This window comes from Grampus griseus (assembly GCF_964374135.1).
Source record: "Grampus griseus genome assembly, chromosome: 4".
NCBI classification, from domain to species: domain Eukaryota; kingdom Metazoa; phylum Chordata; class Mammalia; order Artiodactyla; family Delphinidae; genus Grampus; species Grampus griseus.
The window spans coordinates 68,872,220-68,893,683 of NC_138997.1; the positions used below are offsets into that span (position 1 = coordinate 68,872,220).

The window sequence follows — 21,464 nt, forward strand, 5'->3', positions numbered from 1 at the left end:
CTCTCTTTTTTTTATTGATGAGTCTGGCTAAAGGTTTATCTGTTTTTTTTTTAAGCTTTTCAAAGAAGCAGCTTTTAGTTTCATTTTATTGTTTTTTAAGTCTCCTTCATTTATTTCTGCTCTGATCTTTATGATTTATTTCCTTATACTAACTTTGGGTTTTGTTTGTTCTTTTTCTAGTTTAGATGTAAGGTTAGGTTGTTTGAGATTTTTCTCATTTCCTGAGATAAGCTTGTATGGCCATAAACTTCTCTCTTAGAACTGCTTTTGCTGTGTCCCATAGATTTTGGATCATTGTTTTTCATTTTCATTTGTCTCCAGGTATTTTTTTAAAATTTCCTCTTTGATTTCTTCAGTGATCCATTGGTTTTTTAGTAGCATATTGTTTAGCCTCCACGTGTTTGTGGTTTTGCAATTTTTTTCTTGTAGTTGATTTCTGGTCTTCTAGCGTTGTGGTTGGAAAAGATGCTTGATATGATTTCAATTTTCTTAAATTTACTGAGGCTTGTTTTGTGGCCTAGCATGTGATTTATCCTGGAGAGTGTTCTATGTGCACTTGAAAACAATGTATTCTGCTGCTATTGGATGGAATGTTCTAAATGTGTTTATTAAGTCTTATCTGGTCTAATGTGTCATTTAAGACACAGTGTTTCCTTACTGATTTTCTGTCTGGATGATCTGTCCATTGATGTAATTGGGGTGTAAAACTTTCCTACTATTATTGTGTTACTATTGATCTCTCCCTTTATGTCTGCTGGTATTTGCTTTATGTGTTTTGGTGTTCCTATGTTGGTGTTTATATATTTACAGTTGTTATGTCTTCTTGAATTGATCCCTTGATCATTATGTAGTGTCCTTCTTTGTCTCTTCCAACAGTCTTTATTGTAACATCTATTTTATCATATATAAGTATTGCTACTTACCCTGGCTTTCTTTTGATTTCCATTTGTGTTCAATACCTTTTGTATCTCTTCACTTTCAATGTGTGTATGTCTTTAGATCTGAAGTGAGTCTCCTGTAGGCAGGAAGGCGGGATATATATGGGTCTTTTTTTTTTTTTTAATCCATTCAGCCACTCTGTGTCTTTTGATTGGAGCATTTAGTCCATTTACAATTAAAGTAATTATATGTATGTTCTAATTGCCATTTTGTTAATTATTTTAGGGTTTTTTTGTAGGGCTGTTTTGTTCCTTCTTTTATTCTCTTGTGATTTGATGACTATCTTTAGTGTTATGTTTGGATTCCTTTTCTCTTCTTTTGTGTATCTATTATAGATTTTTGGCTTGTAGTTACCATGAGGTATTTATATAGTAATCTGTATTTATACATGATTGTTTTATGTTGTTGATCTCTTAATTTCAAATACATTTTAACAATCCTGCATTTGTATTCTCCTCCCCTCACAATTATTATTTTTGGTATCATATTTTACCTCTGATTGTTTTGTGTAACCCTTAACTGCTTATTTTAGATATAGATGATTTTACTACTCTCTTAACCTCCCTGCTAACTTTGTGCATGGATGATTTCCTACCTTTACTGTATGTTTGCCTTTACCAACGAGTCTTTTCATTTCATAATTTTCATTTATCTAGTTGTGGCCGTTTCTTATTCGTTAAGAGAAGTTCCTTAAATATTTCTTGTAAGTTTGGTGGTGCTGAACTCTTTTAGCTTTTGCTTGTCTGTAAAGATTTTGATCTTTCCATCAAATCTGAATGAGAGCCTTGCTGGGAGTATTCCTGGTTGTGGGTTTTTTCCTTTATCACTTTAAATATGTTGCCCTTCTAGCCTGCAGAGTTTCTGATGAAAAGTCAGCCAATAGCTTTATGGGAGTTCCCTTCTATGTTATTTGTTGTTTTTCTTTGGCTGCTTTTAATATTGTCTCTGTCTTTAATTTTTGACATTTTAATTACAACATGTTTTAGTGTATTCCTCTTTGGGTTAATCTTGTATGGGACTCTCTGTGCTTCCTGGACTTGGATGTCTGTTCCCTTTCCCAGGTTAGGGAAGTTTTCAGTTATTATGTCTCAGATATGTTCTCAGTCACTTTCTGTCACTCTTCTCCTTGTGGGACCCCTATAATGAGAATATTAGTGCACTCAGTGTTGTCCCAGAGGTCTCTTATACTGTCCTCATTTCTTTTCCTTTCTTTTTTCTGTTCAGCATCAATGATTTCCACTACTGTGTCTTCCAGCTCACTGATCTGTTTCTCTGTATCATTTAGTCTACTATTGATCCTTCTAGTGTATTTTTAATTTCAGTTATCATGTTCTTCATCTGTTTGGTTATTCTTTATATTTTCTAGCTCTTTGTTAAAAACTTTTAATTTTCACTCTATGTATCCATTCTTTTCCCATGTTCTCTGATCATCTTTATAATCATTGCCCTGAGCTCTTTTTTGGGTATTTGCCTATCTCCACTTCATTTAGTTTTTCTTGTGGGGTTTTATCTTGTTCCTTCATTTAGAACATGTTCCTCTGTTGCCTCATTTTGCCTAAGTTGCTGTTTGCATTTTTATGTTTCTGGTAGGTTGGTTATGTTTCCTGACCTTGGAGAAGTGGCCTCCTGTAGGCGACGTCCTATGTGTCCCAGCAGTGCATTCCCCGCTTAATCACCCAAGCTATATGCTCTGGTGGTTTCCTGCTATGAGGGCTGTGTGGGTCCTTCTGTTGTGGTGAGCTAACTATGTGGGCCGTCTGGTAGGCTTGGTTGGCCCCTGTTCAGGTTGGTTGCTAAGCCCTGCCCTGTGCAGAGGCTGCTGGCCACTGGTTGGCATGACCAGGTCACAAGATGGCTGACTGCAGAACCCCAGGGGCCCCAGGGCTAGTGCTGGCTCACTGGTGGGTAGAGTCAGGGTCTAGAAAACACCAGGGCTGTTGCCTATCCTATGGTGGGTGAAGCCAAGTCCTGGGGTTAGTACTGGTCTACTGGTAGGCAGAGCCAGGTCCTGGAGTCTGGATGCAAGGCCAGTGGTCCCAGATCTGTTGTCAGATCGCTGGGGGGGGAAGGGGGAGGGGCTGTTCCTGACACAGTTGGGTATGGGGTTTGCGATGTCCCAGAGCTTATGTTGGCCTGCTAGTGGCCAGGGCCAGGACCCAGGCCCAGAGAGTCCCAGGACATGCTCTGGCCTACTGATGGGCTGGATGGGTCTGCAGCCTGTGGGATTGTGGTTTTCTTGCATCTGGTGTCTGCCCCCTGGTGGCTGAGGCTGGTCCAGAGGCTAGAACTGGCTGCCTGGACAGCACGGCCAGGGCACGGCTGGGTCTTGGGGCTAAAAACCAGAGGGAGGATTTGACAATGGCCCTTGCCAACACCAATGTCCATGTGGTAGAAGGAACTCCCAAGAATGGCTGCCACCAGTGTCTATGTCCCCAGGGTGAGCTGCAGCTGCCTCCTGCCTCTTTAGAAGACTCTCCAAGATCAGCAGGTAGGTCTAACCCAGGCTTCTATCAAATGACTGCTTTTGCTCTGGGTCCTGGATCATGTGAGATTTTGTGTGTGCCCTTTAAGAGTGAAGTCTTTCTTTCCCCTAGCCCTCTGGGACTCCTGAAAGTAAACCTTACTAGCCTTCAAAGCAAAATGCTCTGGAGTCTTGTCTTCCTGGTGCAGGACCCCTAGGCTGGGGAGCCCGATGTGGGGTTCAGACCTCATAGTGCTTTGGGAGAACCTCTGCAATGTAGTTATTCTCCTATATTTGGGTTTTCCTTCCAGCGGTATGGGACTTGACTATATCACAAATCCTACCCTTCTACCCATCTTGTTGTGTTTCCTTCTTTATGTCTTTAGTTGTAGAAGATCTTTTCTGGACGGTTCTGGTCTTTTTCATCAAAGGTTATTCTGCAAATAGCTGTGATTTTGGTGTGCCCATGAAAGAAGGTGAGCTCAGCATCTTTCTATTCCACTGTCTTGGCCAGTCCCTCCAGAATGAATTTTTAGAAGAATATTGAGTCTCTTGCAGAATTACCAAGAGGGCTAGAGCTATATACAGCCAGAAACAATGAATGCCTGAAATCATATCATTTTGGCCAGAAGTAGCTGCTGTCCTTCAGGCTCTAAATGCTTATTACCTTATGGCTGACCCCACTAACGCTGGACACTGTTCCCTACCACTGCCAGACTTCCTCACAGTCCCCCCATCTTTTGGTCAGTTGCTCCCAAACCACAGTCCCTTCCAATTTGAAGTGAAACATGTTGTTATGCCCACGAGAGAGTATAGGAAGGCACCTAACAGGCATTTCAACTGTGGTAGGAGGTGAGTGCTGTCCTCTACCAAGACCTACAAGGTAGAGATTTCCGCAAACACAGAAAGGGGATTGAGGCCATAGGTGGCCCAAAAGAACATATCTTCTGCTAGGTTTTAGACCCGTGTGGATTCATCTTTAATGTATTAACCACCTGGAGCTCTTGCTAAATGCACATTACAATTGAGAGGGCTGGAAGGAGGGGGGCTTGGCTTAGCCACACTGGAGACTGAGGCAAAAGGAAAAATCAGTAATACTGACCCTGTCTTTCTTTAAAATTTTGATATTTGTTCATCATGGAATTTGCGTTAACCTTGATTTTTAAAATATTGCATTAAAATAGCATTCCTCTTGATTACTTGGTTTTTTGGCACCCAAGGCAAGTGCCTTGCTCACGTCACTCACTTTGCCCTTGTCTGGCCTCGTGAGTCAGTAGGTCTGGTCTGCGGCCCTAAGCTGCGTTTCTCACATGCTCTTGGCTTGTGCCCATGCTGTTGTTCCATGGCCCACGCTTTGAGTAAAGAGGTTGTAGGATCATTTTGTCTGAGATGCCAGACCATTCAATTCCAGTTTAGGATTGAGATAAACATTTTATTTGTCCCTACTCATTATTTTTCTCCAAAAACATCTAGTTAAAAGTATAATAAGGTACCATATAAAATGCCTTGAAATTTTTCTTTCTCAACAAAAGCTTTGTATAAATACAAGCTTTCTATAGATGGTCATTGAAATCAGTAAAAACTTCAGCTTGAAATTCCATCAGTGCCGAAGATCTTGTGGGTATTTTTTATTGAAAGATCTTTTTCCTTCAATAATGGACATTTTACATTAAAACTTTATACAACCAAAATCTCAAAATAATAATAAAATCACACTAAGGTATTTTTATTGTTAAGTCTCTACTTCATTTTATTGTTGATAAAAATATTGCAAGACAATTGTAACTCTAATGTTTCTGCTTTAAAATAAGCAATTAAAACTAAACATCACAAGAAGAGACAATGAATACATACTACAATTTGCTAATAACTGGCTAAAATGATAATTTAATAGTAATTAATGTATAAGAAACAATTGCACTTGAAAAATTAAAAAAGTAAAGAAAAAACCTCTAGTTTTGTAATATGTCTTATGAACAGAGGTTAATCATCTATAACCTTGCCAGGAGAAGTGTATGTTTGTTTAAATTAAAAAAAAAAAAAGCTTGTGTATTTAACTAGTAATCATTCATTTCTTTTAAGTCTTGAATTTTTTATATGCTTTATAGAATTTCCCCCATAGTTTGTTGATCAGAAAAGACTGCAACACAACTAAAGCAAAATAACACTTCATTGGTATTTAGTGCAAAGTAGGAGTAGTTTTTACATGAAATATTAAACATGTAGCCTTTAGAAGTTGTTGGAAGTAAGTGTTATGACTTACTTCCAGTATACTTTCCTCAGTATTACTCTTAAAAAAGATTTTGATGGAAATTTTTTAACTGAGGTATTTCTCCTCCTTTGTATGGGATCAGTGGTAGGTAAGCCAGTACAGAGTTGACTTGTCTACTATTCTTTGTTAATGATCTGATTTATGCACCTGTTCTCTGCCATTACTGTGATATTATTCAAAGCTGACAGGATGACAGAAAAAGACAATGCAGAAGAATTAATGTAGCAGTATAATTCCAGGGCTCTAGGTGGAGAGAGAGATTCCTATTAAGAAGTGTTATATTAGTGAGGAAATCATTGAAACTAACAAATGTCTACATATTTGATTTAGAAATGAACATCACTGTGGAAAACATGCAGTGGAATATTAATTGCTTCTCATAGCCATAAAAAAAGTTAACGTTCCATTGATTCTTAACAGTCTGAGGGTCCACTATATATAATATTAACTCCAACTTGCAAAAGTACAACTATCCACTTCACCACACATGCCAGCTGCTACCATGAGGCTGAGCCATCGTTTCCAGAAAGAAAATGCCTTGTATATGGTAAATAACTTTGCTGTCATCCTTTCTTTAAGGTACATAATAGTGTAACAGCACACTGTCTATTGAGTAAGCATAGAGGAAAATGATACTAATAAAATACTAATGTGTTTTTGTAGGAGAGGAGAAAAGGATGTAATTCCTTCCCCTGCTGTACTAGGCAAAGGATTTGTACTTAGATTTTGAAGTCAGGATTGAAGAAAAAGGTAATATGCCAACACCACGAAATGTAGGTTAGTACCAGCAATGTGTGGGTTTGCTGTATTTCTGTGTGTCATGTAAAGCAAATTTAGGGAAATAAAAGTGAACATATGTGGCTTTTAAATTGCCAAGTCCTTTTTTTTATCACGTGTATAACAACAAGGCCACTTAAAACTGAGATGTTTTTAAAGGTAGCAAGGTGAATGCTCTACATTATAAATGCTATTGAACATTTGACTCTAAATATGAATTACTTGATTATGGTAAAGAAAGAAACTTCCCACAGGAAGTCCTTTAGTACAAAGACTTCAAATCTTGTCTTACTGTTAACTTTCCCTAAAGATTTAAAAGATTTTCAGAGACATGTAATGTCAATAAGACTCTTATACCCTGTAATAAATGGCTGGTTTGGGGGGGTTGTTTTATTATTTTTCCTGTCTCACTTTTGCTGCTTTGGGTGAAATGAGCCTCCCGTTCAGAGTTTTAAAATCTAGATTACACCAGAAGCAGTGTGTCCCACACTTCTCAACCTCTGTGATATACCGGAAGTATCTGAAGAGTTTTTACCAGAATATACACATCTGGCCCCATCCTCACAGGATCTCTGATGATTGATTGAGTAGGTCTGGGAGGGAGCCTGAACTTCTTAAGAACAACTGCACTAGATGGGGATTCTCAGAGACAGAGAATTTGTAGCTTCTTTTTTTTTTTTTTTTAATCATTTTAAATAAAAATGTTCCCTAGGAGCCAGCTGGGCCAAATGGTTAACGTGTCCTTGAGGAGAGTTGTGGTATAACGGGGCCCGTAGCTCAACAGTGCGGTAGAAGAGTCAGTGGACTCGCTGTCTGTGTTACAGTTTCCTGTTGGGGCAAAATCATGAGAAGCAGACATGGGCAAAGAGTTGGGAGCCAGACTTTTACTTGCAATTCCCAGTTACTCACTGCATTCAGGCAAATGGGCACTCTTGTTTATATAAGATCCTTTCACTATTACTACAGAAAAGGGTAGAAATCCCCAAGCACATGGTAAATGGTTTGGAACAAAGAAACAGGAGTACAGAATCGAGAAAACTATTACAAAGATTGGCAAAAGTACATGTTCTGAGTGGTGTGTGGGTGTACGTGTGTGGAAGGGCCATGGAATGGGTGTGGCAGGCGCTCGTGAGAAGTTCTCAGTCTGGAGATTTTGCTTCATGTGGTCCCTAGGACGGAATTTTCTCTTTAGAATTAGGAGGACCTCAAGGCACCAGGACCTAGGGCTGTGCAAATACACTCTTTACAAGGAACACCACCAGTTCAGTTTCTGAACATTATTTTAGAGCCTATAAAACATGCTGCTTTTCCCTAGCTTCGTTTCTTTCTTTACCTCATATAAAAAATAAATAAATAAAAAGGGCAAGAGAAGAGCCAATAACTGGCAGTAGGAATGGATAAGAGTCACTCTTTACTTAATAATCTGTGGACAGTCGCTCCAGGCCTTGGCTTTCCTTTTGGCCAAAGCCAGCCAGGCTGGTTCTGTTGACACGGGGGCAGCGTCTGGGGTAGAGAATCTCTTTGTGACTTCTTTCACCAGTGGTGCTGGGGGAGCCGAATCAGAGATCTCCACTAGATTGCATTTTGAAGGAAAAGGAGAAAGGAATAAGTCAGAGCCACATTTTGATTTAGCAGAAGTATGAGATTCAGAAAGGAAAACCCAGTGAAACACTGGGTATCTTTGGCGAGAAGAATTAGAGAAAGAAAGCTACGTGATCATAACTGTTACATACAGAATTATGGTGATCACAGTGCAGTCGATTCTAATTTCAGAGAATTTCTAGAAACCTAATTTTCTCTGTGCACAGAAGCTATGCCTGTGTAATAATGAGGTAAATTCTGTGATTCTAGGCATACAACCAGTCAATTTCATGAAGAAAAAGCTTAAACCAAGTAGTTTGAAGTTTGAACCTGTTAGCTGGTGAGGTTAAAAGCTACCTCCTCTACCAAGCATGCCCTGGGTCCCTCCTCCCTCTGAGGCCCATGGATCCTGCCAGCTCTTATCACTCAGACTCCTCTGACAATTCCTTTGCATCCTATCACTATTTATCAGACCTTAGAGGCTTTGTGTGGTGAGCGTCCCTTTGTGTGGTGAGGCTTTGTGTGGTGGAGCCAGCTCTGAATTGCATCAACCCTTTGGTGCTTCTAAGAAACCAGGCAGACAGAGGTTGATCTCTTTGACTTTGGAGCTTTCACTATTCTGCAAGAATTCTCTCTTGACACACACCAATATGATGTTTAGAATCCTTAATTCCTGAGTATAAGATCAAACGAAATAATGCCCTTGGAGGTTCTTGAGAAAATGCTCCAAAGTGGTTTTCAAATATAAAGTTTTTTTCTCCTCACCAAATAGTAAATATAGCTTTAATAGTGAGACCTCTTTACATTTCCAGACCTCAGCTAGCAGGTATCCAAGGCATAAAAAAATCTTGGGTCCAGAAGTTGGGTGTCCTCTGAGGAACAGGGCTGCCTAGTGGGAAAACAGATGCCCTAATAACCCCTGAGAGGAAGTTCTTTCAGACCCTCCATCCTCCAAGTGATATGTAACACAGAAATAGTTACAAACATCATTGGATCATTTTATCTTTTAACAGAATAAAGAGTTTTTTTTAACGTGCATGTGTCTCCTATGTGTCATGAACATATAAACACTGCTGTTGTTAATTAACATCAAGGACTTAGAGCACAACAACTTTGCTCTGTAAAGTCACACCTGGGTCAGAAATTTGCTGTCTGAAATCACATCAGTGAGAAGGGACCAGGGACCACCCCACTTTTGCCTGGAGCATCTGAGCCACTTGGATGACCATGATTCAGAGAAACAATTTCCATTTCCAACTGGAGCACAGCTCCAGGTAGGGGTTTTCCAATACAGCTTCCTCACATTTACCTTAAGTTTGTGGTGTCAAAGGAAACAGGCTCCTGAGTCCACTTTTCAGCTCAGGCTTGATACCAACTACTTTGCTTTGAGTCACTGCTTCATTTAAATTTTACCTAAAATTCACCCTTTCCCCTGAATCCTAATATAATGTTATCTCTTGTTTTGTTTAGAAGGTTCTTATGGTGTGCAGTCTTCCTTGCTGCAGGAAGTTAATAAACCTAATTTTGTTGGACTACAGGCAGTGGAGTTGGAGAGGGCTCATATCACCTTGTTAAAGGTTCAGGAAGAGTCACTTGATATCACATTAGTAGCCTGAAATTAGCCATGGTTGGGAGTATTTACACCACAGCAAATACTACAAATCAGAGGTCTCTCCACTCCCTGAAGAACTGATTGTTAAAAGTTTATCATCACACCACTGATAGTGGGTGAGTTTCTGATGATCTTTATCAGACGAGCTTTATCACTGTCAGAGTTGATGAATGGGGTTGTGAGACAGCTTGTGCTCTGAAATGCCTAAAATGCTGTGCTAGTTATGACGCTAGAGGAAATAAAACACACCCTAAGAAGAAAAACTTTTAAGTACGGTTAAATAGAAATGGACCTGTTCTCTACCTGTCACAGATGTAGGAAGAGTGTTGGCCTTTTTCAGCTGTTCTCGGCGCTCGAGCCTGGACGCTGCTGTCTCTGGCTTCTTCTCTTCTGGCTGAGTGGTGGACTTGTGCAGGGAACTAGCTCTGCTGACACTGCTGCTTCCAGGCTGCGGGCTGACACTGACCTGGATGGACAGAGAAAGTCAGGGGGAGACTGACCATGCAAGGCAAGGCCTTGGAGGCTTCCATTGGCCAGCCCCCATTCTCTGGTCCCAGAGGAGGGGCCAGACTGCAAGGGGGAGCAGTGTGTGCTCAACCACCGAGCCGCTCAGTGCACATGTCCCGAAGAGGGGACGTTACATACTCTCCCAGAAGAGCCCTTCAAATTAACTACACCGTCAGGGCCACAGAGCAAGATTCCTAATTTCCTCTCGACTCACTGCTCAAATAAAATGCTGCTTGTATTTCTCATATAACCTGTGTGAGCGGATTCTGCCAAATCAGGCTAACCGAAGAGCATAAGGAAACCAAATTTCTAACCTAAAACGCCTCCTTGTCCTAACAGTGGTCAGCTTATTGCTCTACTGTCTAAGTATTCTCCACCACTCTCAGCTAGCCTTGTTTTGTTATTGTCGTCTTAAATCCTGTGAACTAAAAGAGCCAAGCTCAGGAACTCTCTGGCGGTCCAGCGGTTAGGACTCGGCCCTTTCACTGCCGGGGCCCAGGTTCAGTCCATGGTTGGGGAACTAAGATCCCGCAAGCTGCGCAGGGCAGCCAAAAGAAGGGAGAGCCAAGCTCAGGAAAACAAAGTTAGAGCTGAAGGCTAAGCTACTTACGTTTTCTTTGGAGAGCTTTTCGGCCTGCTTGGCCTCCCTGGCTTGCTTCCTCTCCTCTCGAGTCGCTTGCTGCTCCCGAAACCCCTTCTGCTTTTGCAGTGCCAACGTTATCCACAGTGGCTGCGCGGTTTCAACTTTCTCCGCAAGTTTGGAGCTGTCTAAAGAGTGTCTGCTCTGAAGCGTCGGCTTTTCTGTGGGAAAAATGACTGTGATATTGTGATGTACAGTAAGAAATACATATTTGGTCTTTGTCTCTGTTTCTGGCACAGAACTAAAACCCTTGCAGTTTCCTAAGTGATGAGAGCATAAAGGTGTCTTCTGTTCTGCTAATGAGGTAACTTTTGGAAAGCACCTAAAGATGGAGGTTGGTTGCCAATAGACCCAATCATGTGATTAGAGGGTTAGAACTTTTAGTCCCACCCCCAAGCTCTCGGGGAGGGGCGAAGGGTTGGAGGCTGAGTTCAATCACCCATGGCCAATGATTTAATTGATCACGACTATGTGATGAAGCCTCCATAAAAAGCCAAAAAGACTGGTAAGGAGAGCTTCTGAGTTGGGAACACGTGGAGGTGCTGAGAGAGTGACTAGCTCCAAAAGCATGGAAGCTCTGTGCCCCTTTCCCCATTCATCTCTTCCATCTGGCTGTTCCTGAGTTGTATTCTTTATATATAAACTAGTAAGTAAAGTGGTTCCCTGAGCCCCTCTAGCAAATTAATTGAGCAACATAAATTTGCAATTGGCATCTAATTAGATGGGGGCAGTCTGGTAGGACTGAGCCTGTAACTTGTGCAATCTGATGTTATCTCCAGGTAGAAAGTCAGGACTGAAAGAAGTGAGTTGAATTGACACCAGCTGGTGTCAGAGAATTGTTTGGAGGTGTGGGCATCCACCCCCCACATCTCCCCAACAGAGTCAGTAAAAAAATCAGATGTGCATTGAAACTAACTACTCCCTTGTCTCAGTCCCTCATCCCCTAAAGCTTATGACAGTCATCAGGCCAAGAAATAGTCAACTATCCCTTTCTAACACAAATACAGTGCCAATACCTGAGTGACTCCACTGGGTGGGAAAGTAATATATTCAATCAGTGGGAAAAAAACAGGAGCATGTGTCTCCCCTCAAAATGGAAGAAAAAGTAGTCTCAAGTGTCAAAAAACCTCAGGCCTACAGAGGACCCAGGTAGTTATTTGATTCATTGTCCTGCTTTTATTTATTGCTTTTTCACATTTTTTTTCAATGGAAACTTCTCCATGTCCCCACCCACCCCCCTCCATCCAAACAAGTGGAATCCCAACGTATGAAAGAGGAAAAGGGGACACTGCAGCCTAGTGGGGCTGCTGAGGGCACCAGGACTCTGAGGAACACAGTGGGAAGCTGTGATTTTGGTCCAATGCCCTCATTTTTGCTTTAAATTTTTATTTATTTATTTATTTACTGGCACACTGGGTGGCGTGTGGAACTTCCACGACCAGGGATAGAACCCGTGCCCCCCAGTGGAAGCGTGGAGTCTTAACCACTGGACCGCCAGGGGAGTCCCCAGTGCCCTCATTTGATAGATGTGAGTACTTGGGTCCATAACCATCAACTGCAGTGACCACGGTCACCCAGCACTTAGTGCACGGGCTGAAGCCTGAGCCTAGGACTTCTGACTTCCAGTCTGTACTTTTATTGTGGTGGACTGTCTTGCCTATGCAACTGGGGGCAACAAACTTCCCAGGTAGATGGGGTCTAACACTGAGTAGTAACTGGGCTCTGGAATTGAGCAGACCTGGGTTTGACCTTATGTGACCTTAGAAAAGCTACTTAACCTCTCCAAGCTTTCATTTTCTAATCCATAAAATGGAGATGAGAATGGCACATGCCTCATCAGGCTGATGTGAAGATTAAAAGAGGTCCTCGGTATGAAAACATTTAGAATAGTGCTTGGCATGTAGTAACCGCTCTACAAAAGTGAGTGTTCTTGTTATTTATGTCTGTGAGACAATGATCCCCACTCCCCTTCTACTCCCCAAGTAAAAATTATGCGCTTTTAGAGATAACCATTCTGGCATTGGCATTGAATCCTTTGCTATCTCCAAGGGAAAGGGCCCATTCTAGTCCTGTTCTTTGAAACCAAACAGAAGTCTACACTTTGTTCCAGACCTTACCACACAGGGCTTTCAGTTAAGTGAACTTCATATTGAGGAGAAAGAACCAAAATAAGTTCGAATTGGGAATTCAAGCACAAAAATTCAGGCAGATCCTTAATTTTCTACAGCTCTTAGATCTGTAATGCTGTACAAAGAATTCATATGATGAGCCTTGTGAATTGTAATATTCCTAACCAAATAAGGATTCAGTCATGATCTAACATAGGAAAGAAAACCGACACATTTCAGAAGTATATTTTTAAAAAACTAAAACTGAAACTGAAAGGAGTTTTTGACTAGTTAACCAGAACATCAAAAAATATTTACCACTTGGAGCATTCTACTTAACTGAGAAGCTTTACGTACATTGGAACGAAATGAGTTTCACCTTTTTACTCAAGGGCTGTGTAACACGTGTGCAAAATGGCTAAAAACCAAATTCCCCAGATCTAAGTGATTTCCATTTAAAGCAGTTATGTAAAAGAGTCTCACCTGAACTTGCTTGGGAAGGTCATTCAAGCAACAGGCCAGTTTCCTGCCAACAACTTTGACTGGGTTTATCACAAGGGTCGAAATACCTTTAAAGCATAATTGCCTAAACTTACAGTTGACGAAAATAATTTGAAAAGATAAATCTCTAGCCAGATTTTTATCTTCTTAGATCTGTAGTTTGAATAGTACATCCTGCAGTTATGGACCAGATTCTTTGAAAGGCTGTCACATAATATGTATTAAGGGCCTAACGGGTCTGGATTGTAGTTGGGGATCAATAAACAGAAAACAGGATGTTAAAATGGGACCCATGCCTGAGTTTCAGCCAGGGATGCCCCCAAAGGTCGTAACAAATAATCAATGGCACTTCCTCCTGTGTTCTGAAGTGATGTGCTTGATCACCTACTCAGGACACCAAAACAGCCACCTCAAGGTCCTAGGAAAATCAGAGCTGAGGCAGAAGCAGCCAGAGTAGAGAATTTCTTTGAAATACATTGTTGGAGCATGGTGTGTTCCCACGTCCTCTCCCCAGCAGAGGAAAGGGGGCTAAGCCAAGTGAGAGAATCTCTAATGAGAGCACTCAGATAAACTCCCGGAGTCTGTGGGGCACAGACTTGAGGTTCTGTTTGCACCAGGAAAAGTCCAAAGGCAAGGACGGTGGCTGCCAGGGGCCTGTAGAAGAGGCGTTTGTGCTGGGAAGACATCTGTTACTGAGTGATGCTTGAGGTTCAGGTGCTAGCCATGTGGGTGGGGGAGAGAGGGGCAGTCTGGAGGGGAACCAGGGACCCAGGGCTGCCTGGAGGAGGCACCACTGAAGTAGGGGAATTGCAGGAGGAGAAAGAGCCCAGGTGGCACATGAGGGGTCTGAGGAACACACAGAAGAATCAGCACTGAACATCCCCCAAGAGCAGTGAACGTTGCTGCCTCACCTCTCTCCCTTCCTTTGCTCTAGCTATGGAGCCTGTTTCTGGGCCAGGAGGAAGGGCAGAAGTCGACCAGGCCTGCACCCCCACTTTAGGCATTTCAGCCCAAAGCAGGCCAAATTAGGAGGGAGACACTTAGTTTGAAATACTGTTTGGAGTTTGATTATGACACTGGAGGCAGCATATAAATTACTAACATGAGATAGTTGTTACTAAAGGTGCCTAGAGGACTTTTTACTATCAAAAAGTAACTGAAAAGATAGAACTCCAACTCAACAACAACTAAAAATCCCAATTAAAAAACGGGCAAAGGACTTAAATGGACATTTCTCCTAAAAAGACATACAAATGACCAACAGCATATGAAAAGGTGCTCAACATCATTCATCATCAGGGAAATGCAATCAAAACCACAATGAGGTATCACCTCACATCTGTGAGAATGGCACGTGTGTGTGTGTGTGTATGTGTGTGTGTTTATCTCCCAGAAAATAACAGGCGTTGAACAGAATGTGCAGAAATTAGAACGCTTGAGTGATGCTGGTGGGATATAAAATGGTGCAGCCACTATGGAAACAGTAGGGTGGTTCCTCAAAAAATTAAAAATAGAATTACCATATGATCCAGCAAGTCCACTTCTGGATATTTATCCAAAAGAACTGAAAACAGGATCTAGAAAAGATATTTGCACATACATATTCATAGCAGTGCTATTCACGATAACCAAGAGGTGGAAGCAACCCAAATGTCCATCATCAGATGAATAAACAAAATGTGGTGTATACATACAATGGGATATTATTCAGCCTTAAATAGGAAGGAAATTCTAATAGATAACTAATGAGAACCTATTGTATAGCACAAGGAACTCTACTCAATGCTCTGTGGTGCCCTAACTGCGAAGGAAACCCAAAAAAGAGGGGATACAGGTATACGTATAGCTGATTCACTTTGCTGTACAGCAGAAACTAACACAACATTCTAAAGCAACTATATGCCAATAAAAATTAATTTAAAAAAAAAAGGAAATTCTGACACATGCTACAATATGGACAAACCTTAAAAACATTATGTTTAGTGGAAGAAGCCAGTCACAAAAAGACAAATTCTGCATGATTCCACATATATGAGGTATCTAGAGTAGTCAGATTCATAGAGACAGGACGTGAAACAGTGGCTGCCAGGGGCTGGGGGAGATGAAAACGGGAGTTGATTAATGGATACAGAGTTTCAGTTTTGCAAGACGAAAAAGTTCTGGAAATTGGTTGTACAACAGTGTGAATGTAGCATTACTGAACTATACACTGAGAAATGGTTAAGATAATAAATTTTACATTATGTATTTTTTACCACAATAAAAAAAACTTGTAAAAGTGACTGAAAGAATTATGGGGGGGAATCGGGAAGACGGCGTAAGAGTAAGAGGCGGAGATCACCTTCCTCCCCACAGATACACCAGAAATACATCTACATGTGGAACAACTCCTACAGAACACCTACTGAACGCTGGCAGAAGACCTCAGACTTTCCAAAAGGCAAGAAACCCCCCACGTACCTGGGTAGGGCAAAAGAAAAAAGAATAAACAGAGACAAAAGGATAGGGACAGGACCTGCACCAATGGGAGGGAGCCGTGATGGAGGAAAAGTTTCCACACACTAGAAGCCCCTTCGCGGGCGGAGACTGCGGGTGGCGGAGGGGGAAGCTTCGCAGCCGCGGAGGAGAGCGCAGCAACAGGGGTGCAGAGGGCAAAGCGGAGAGATTCCCGCACAGAGGATCGGTGCCGACCGGCACTCACCAGCCCGAGAGTCTTGTCTGCTCACCCTCTGGAGCGTGCGGGGCTGGGAGCCGACGCTCGGGCTTTGGTCGGAGCGCAGGGAGAGGACTGGGGTTGGCGGTGTGAACACAGCCTGAAGGGGGCTAGTGCACCACAGCTGGCCAGGAGGGAGTCTGGGGAAAAGTCTGGACCTGTCGAAGAGGCAAGAGACTTTTTCTTCCCTCTTTGTTTCCTGGTGCGCGAGGAGAGGGGGTTAAGAGCGCTGCTTAAAGGAGCTCCAGAGACGGGCGTGAGCCGCGGCTAACAGCGCAGACCACAGAGACGTGCATGAGGTGCTAAGGCTGCTGCTGCCGCCACCAAGAAGCCTGTGTGCGAGCACAGGTCACTATCCACACCTCCCTTCCGGGGAGGCTGTGCAGCCCGCCACTGCCAGGGTCCCGGGGTCCAGGGACAACTTTCCTGGGAGAACGCACAGCGCACGTCAGTCTGGTGCAACGTCCCGCCGGCCTCTGCTGCCACAGGCTCGCCCCGGATCCGCACCCCTCCCTCCCCACGGCGTGAGTGAGCCAGAGTCCCTGAAGCAGCTGCTCCTTTAACCCCATCCTGTCTGAGTGAAGAACAGACGCCCTCCAGCGACCTACACGGAGAGGCGGGGCCAAATCCAAAGCTGAGCCCCGGGAGCTGTGCGAGCAAAGAAGAGAAAAGGAAATCTCTCCCAGCAGCCTCAGAAGCAGCGGATTAAAGCTCCACAATCAACTCGATGTACCCTGCATCTGTGGAATACATGAATAGACAACGAATCATCCCAAATTGAGGAGGTGGACTTTGAGAGCAAGATTTACTACTTTTTCCCCTTTTCCTCGTTTTGTGAGTGTGTATGTGTATGCTTCTGTGTGAGATTTTGTCTGTATAGCTTTGCTGTCACCATCTGTCCTAGGGTTCTATCCGTCCGTTTTTTTTCTTAAAAAATTTTTTTTTTCTTAATTATTTTTTATTTTTATAACTTTTATCTTACTATATTTTATTTTATCCTTTCCTCTTTCTTTCTTTTCTTCCTTTCTTCCCTCCTTCCTTCCGTCCTTCCTTCCTTCCCTCCCTCCCTCCCTTCTTTCCCTTTCTTTCTCTCTCTCTTTCTTTCTTTCTACTTTTTCTCCCTTTTATTCTGAGCTGTGTGGATGAAACGCTCTTGGTGCTGCAGCCAGGAGTCAGTGCTGTGCCTCTGAGGTGGGAGAGCCAACTTCAGGACACTGGTCCACAAGAGACCTCCCAGCTCCACATAATATCAAACAGCGAAAATCTCCCAGAGATCTCCATCTCAACACCAGCACCCAGCTTCACTCAACAACCAGCAAGCTACAGTGCTGAACACCCTATGCCAAACAACTAGCAAGACAGGAACACAACGCCACCCATTAGCAGAGAGGCTGCCTAAAATCATAAGTCCACAGACACCCCAAAACACACCACCAGACGTGGACCTGCCCACCAGAAAGACAAGATCCAGCCTCATCCACCAGAAAATGGGCACTAGTCCCCTCCACCAGGAAGCCTACACAACCCACTGAACCAACCTTAGCCACTGGGGACAGACACCAAAAACAACGGGAACTACAAACCTGCAGCCTGCAAAAAGGAGACCCCAAACACAGTAAGATAAGCAAAATGAGAAGACAGAAAAACACACAGCAGATGAAGGAGCAAGATAAAAACCCACCAGACCTAACAAATGAAGAGGAAATAGGCAGTCTACTTGAAAAAGAATTCAGAATAATGAGAGTAAAGATGATCCAAAATCTTGGAAATAGAATAGAGAAAATGCAAGAAACATTTAACAAGGACCTAGAAGAACTAAAGAGGAAACAAGCAACGATGAACAACACAATAAATGAAATTAAAAATACTCTAGATGGGATCAATAGTAGAATAACTGAGGCAGAAGAACGGATAAGTGACCTGGAAAATAAAATAGTGGAAATAACTACTGCAGAGCAGAATAAAGAAAAAAGAATGAAAAGAACTGAGGACAGTCTCAGAGACCTCTGGGACAACATTAATTGCACCAACATTCGAATTATAGGGGTTCCAGAAGAAGAATAGAAAAAGAAAGGTACTGAGAAAATATTTGAAGAGATTATAGTTGAAAACTTCCCTAATATGGGAAAGGAAATAGTTAATCAAGTCCAGGAAGCACAGAGAGTCCCATACAGGATAAATCCAAGGAGAAACACGCTAAGACACATATTAATCAAACTGTCAAAAATTAAATACAAAGGAAACATATTAAAAGCAGCAAGTGAAAAACAACAAATAACACACAAAGAAATCCCCGTAAGGTTAACTGATCTTTCAGCAGAAACTCTGCAAGCCAGAAGGGACTGGCATGATATATTTAAAGTAATGAAGGAGAAAAACCTACAACCAAGATTACTCTACCCAGCAAGGATCTCATTCAGATTTTATGGAGAAATTAAAACCTTTACAGACAAGCAAAAGCTGAGAGAGTTCAGCACCACCAAACCAGCTTTACAACAAATGCTAAAGGACCTTCTCTAGGCAAGAAACACAAGAGAAGGAAAAGACCTACAATAACAAACCCAAAACAATTAAGAAAATGGTCATAGGAACATAACATATCGATAATTACCTTAAACGTGAATGGATTAAATGCTCCAACCAAAAGACACAGGCTTGCTGAATGGATACAAAAACAAGACCCATATATATGCTGTCTACAAGAGACCCACTTCAGACCTAGAGACACATACAGACTGAAAGTGAGGGGATGGAAAAAGATATTTCATGCAAATGGAAACCAAAAGAAAGCTGGAGTAGCAATTCTCATATCAGACAAAATATACTTTAAAATAAAGACTATTAGAAGAGACAAAGAAGGACACTACATAATGATCAAAGGATCGATCCAAGAAGAAGATGTAACCATTGTAAATATTTATGCACCCAACACAGGAGCACCTCAATACATAAGGCAAATACTAACAGCCGTAAAAGGGGAAATCAACAGTAACACATTCATAGTAGGGGACTTTAACACCCCACTTTCACCAATGGACATATCATCCAAAATGAAAATAAATAACGAAACACAAGCTTTAAATGATACACTAAACAAGATGGACTTAATTGATATTTATAGGACATTCCAACCAAAAACAACAGAATACAGATTTTTCTCAAGTGCTCATGGAACATTCTCCAGGATAGATCATATCTTGGGTAACAAATCAAGCCTTGGTAATTTAAGAAAATTGAAATTGTATCAAGTATCTTTTCCGACCACAATGCTATGAGACTAGATATCAATTACAGGAAAAGATCTGTAAAAAATACAAACACATGGACGCTAAACAATACACTACTTAATAACGAAGTGATCACTGAAGAAATCAAAGAAGAAATTAATAAATACCTAGAAACAAGTGACAATGGAGACACGACGACCCAAAACCTATGGGATGCAGCAAAAGCAGTTCTAAGAGAGAAGTTTATAGCAATACAATCCTACCTTAAGAAACGGGCTTCCCTGGTGGCGCGGTGGCTGAGAGTCTGCCTGCCGATGCAGGGGATGCGGGTTCGTGCCCCGGTCCAGGAGGATCCCACATGCTGTGGAGCGGCTGGGCCTGTGAGCTATGGCTGCTGGGCCTGCGCGTCTGGAGCCTGTGCTCCACAACGGGGGAGGCCACAGCAGTGAGAGGCCCGCGTACCGCAAAGAAGAAAAACAAAAAAAAAAAAACAAAAAAAAAAGAAACAGGAAACATCTCGAATAAACAACCTAACCTTGCACCTAAAGCAGTTAGAGAAAGAAGAACAAAAAAATCCCAAAGTTAGCAGAAGGAAAGAAGTCATAAAGATCAGATCAGAAATAAATGAAAAAGAAATGAAGGAAACGATAGCAAAGATCAATAAAACTAAAAGGTGGTTCTTTGAGAAGATAAACAAAATTGATAAACCATTAGCCAGACTCATCAAGAAAAAAAGGGAGAAGACTCAAATCAATAGAATTAGAAATGAAAAAGGGGAAGTAACAACTGACACTACAGAAATACAAAAGATCATGAGAGATTACTACAAGCAACTGTATGCCAATAAAATGAACAACCTGGAAGAAATGGACAAATTATTAGAAAAGCACAACCTGCCAAGACTGAACCAGGAAGAAATAGAAAATATGAACAGACCAATCACAAGCACTGAAATTGAAACTGTGGTTAAACATCTTCCAACAAACAAAAGCCCAGGACCAGATGGCTTCACAGGCGAATTCTAGTAAACATTTAGAGAAGGGCTAACACCTGTCCTTCTTAAACTCTTCCAAAATATAGCAGAGGGAGGAACACTCCCAAACTCATTCTACGAGGCCACCATCACCCTGATACCAAAACCAGACAAGGATGTCACAAAGAAAGAAAATTACAGGCCAATATCACTGATGAACATAGATGCAAAAATCCTCAACAAAATACTAGCAAACAGAATCCAACAGCACATTAAAAGGATCATACACCATGATCAAGTGGGGTTTATTCCAGGAATGCAATGATTCTTCAATATACGCAAATCAATCAACGTGATACACCATATTAACAAATTGAAGGAGAAAAACTATATGATCATCTCAATAGATGCAGAGAAAGCTTTCGACAAAATTCAACACCCATTTATGATAAAAACCCTGCAGAAAGCAGGCATAGAGGGAACTTTCCTCAACATAATAAAGGCCATATATGACAAACCCACAGCCAACATCGTCCTCAATGGTGAAAAACTGAAAGCATTTCCACTAACATCAGGAACAAGACAAGGTTGCCCACTCTCACCACTCTTATTCAACACAGTTTTGGAAGTTTTAGCCACAGCAGAGAAGGAAAAGAAATAAGAGGAATACAAATCTGAAAAGAAGAAGTAAAGCTGACACTGTTTGCAGATGATATGATACTATACATAGAGAATCCTAAAGATGCTATCAGAAAACTACTAGAGCTAATCAATGAATTTGGTAAAGTGGCAGGATACAAAATTAATGCACAGAAATCTCTTGCATTCCTATACACTAATGATGAAAAATCTGAAAGTGAAATCAAGAAAACACTCCCATTTACCATTGCAACAAAAAGAATAAAATATCTAGGAATAAACCTACCTAAGGAGACAAAAGACCTGTATGCAGAAAATTATAAGACACTGATGAAAGAAATTAAAGATGATACAAATAGATGGAGAGATATACCATGTTCTTGGATTGGAAGAATCAACATTGTGAAAATGACTCTACTACCCAAAGCAATCTACAGATTCAATGCAAACCCTATCAAACTACCACTGGCATTTTTCACAGAACTAGAACAAAAAATTTCACAATTTGTATGGA

General features: G+C 41.6%; 1 protein-coding gene across 2 annotated transcripts in view; it reads right to left on the bottom strand.

The window, feature by feature from the left end:
• Positions 1 to 7,860: 7,860 nt before the first annotated feature.
• CRACD (capping protein inhibiting regulator of actin dynamics) overlaps positions 7,861 to 21,464 on the bottom strand; it is a gene marked incomplete at both ends in the record, with an annotated part of 35,207 nt that continues 21,603 nt past the window's right edge. For both annotated transcript variants that reach the window (XM_082652909.1, XM_082652908.1), the window contains 3 exons: positions 7,861 to 8,021; positions 9,946 to 10,108; positions 10,760 to 10,950. In XM_082652909.1, coding sequence (XP_082509035.1) covers positions 7,861 to 8,021; positions 9,946 to 10,108; positions 10,760 to 10,950 — 515 coding nt within the window. The remainder of the gene's footprint in view (positions 8,022 to 9,945; positions 10,109 to 10,759; positions 10,951 to 21,464) is intronic.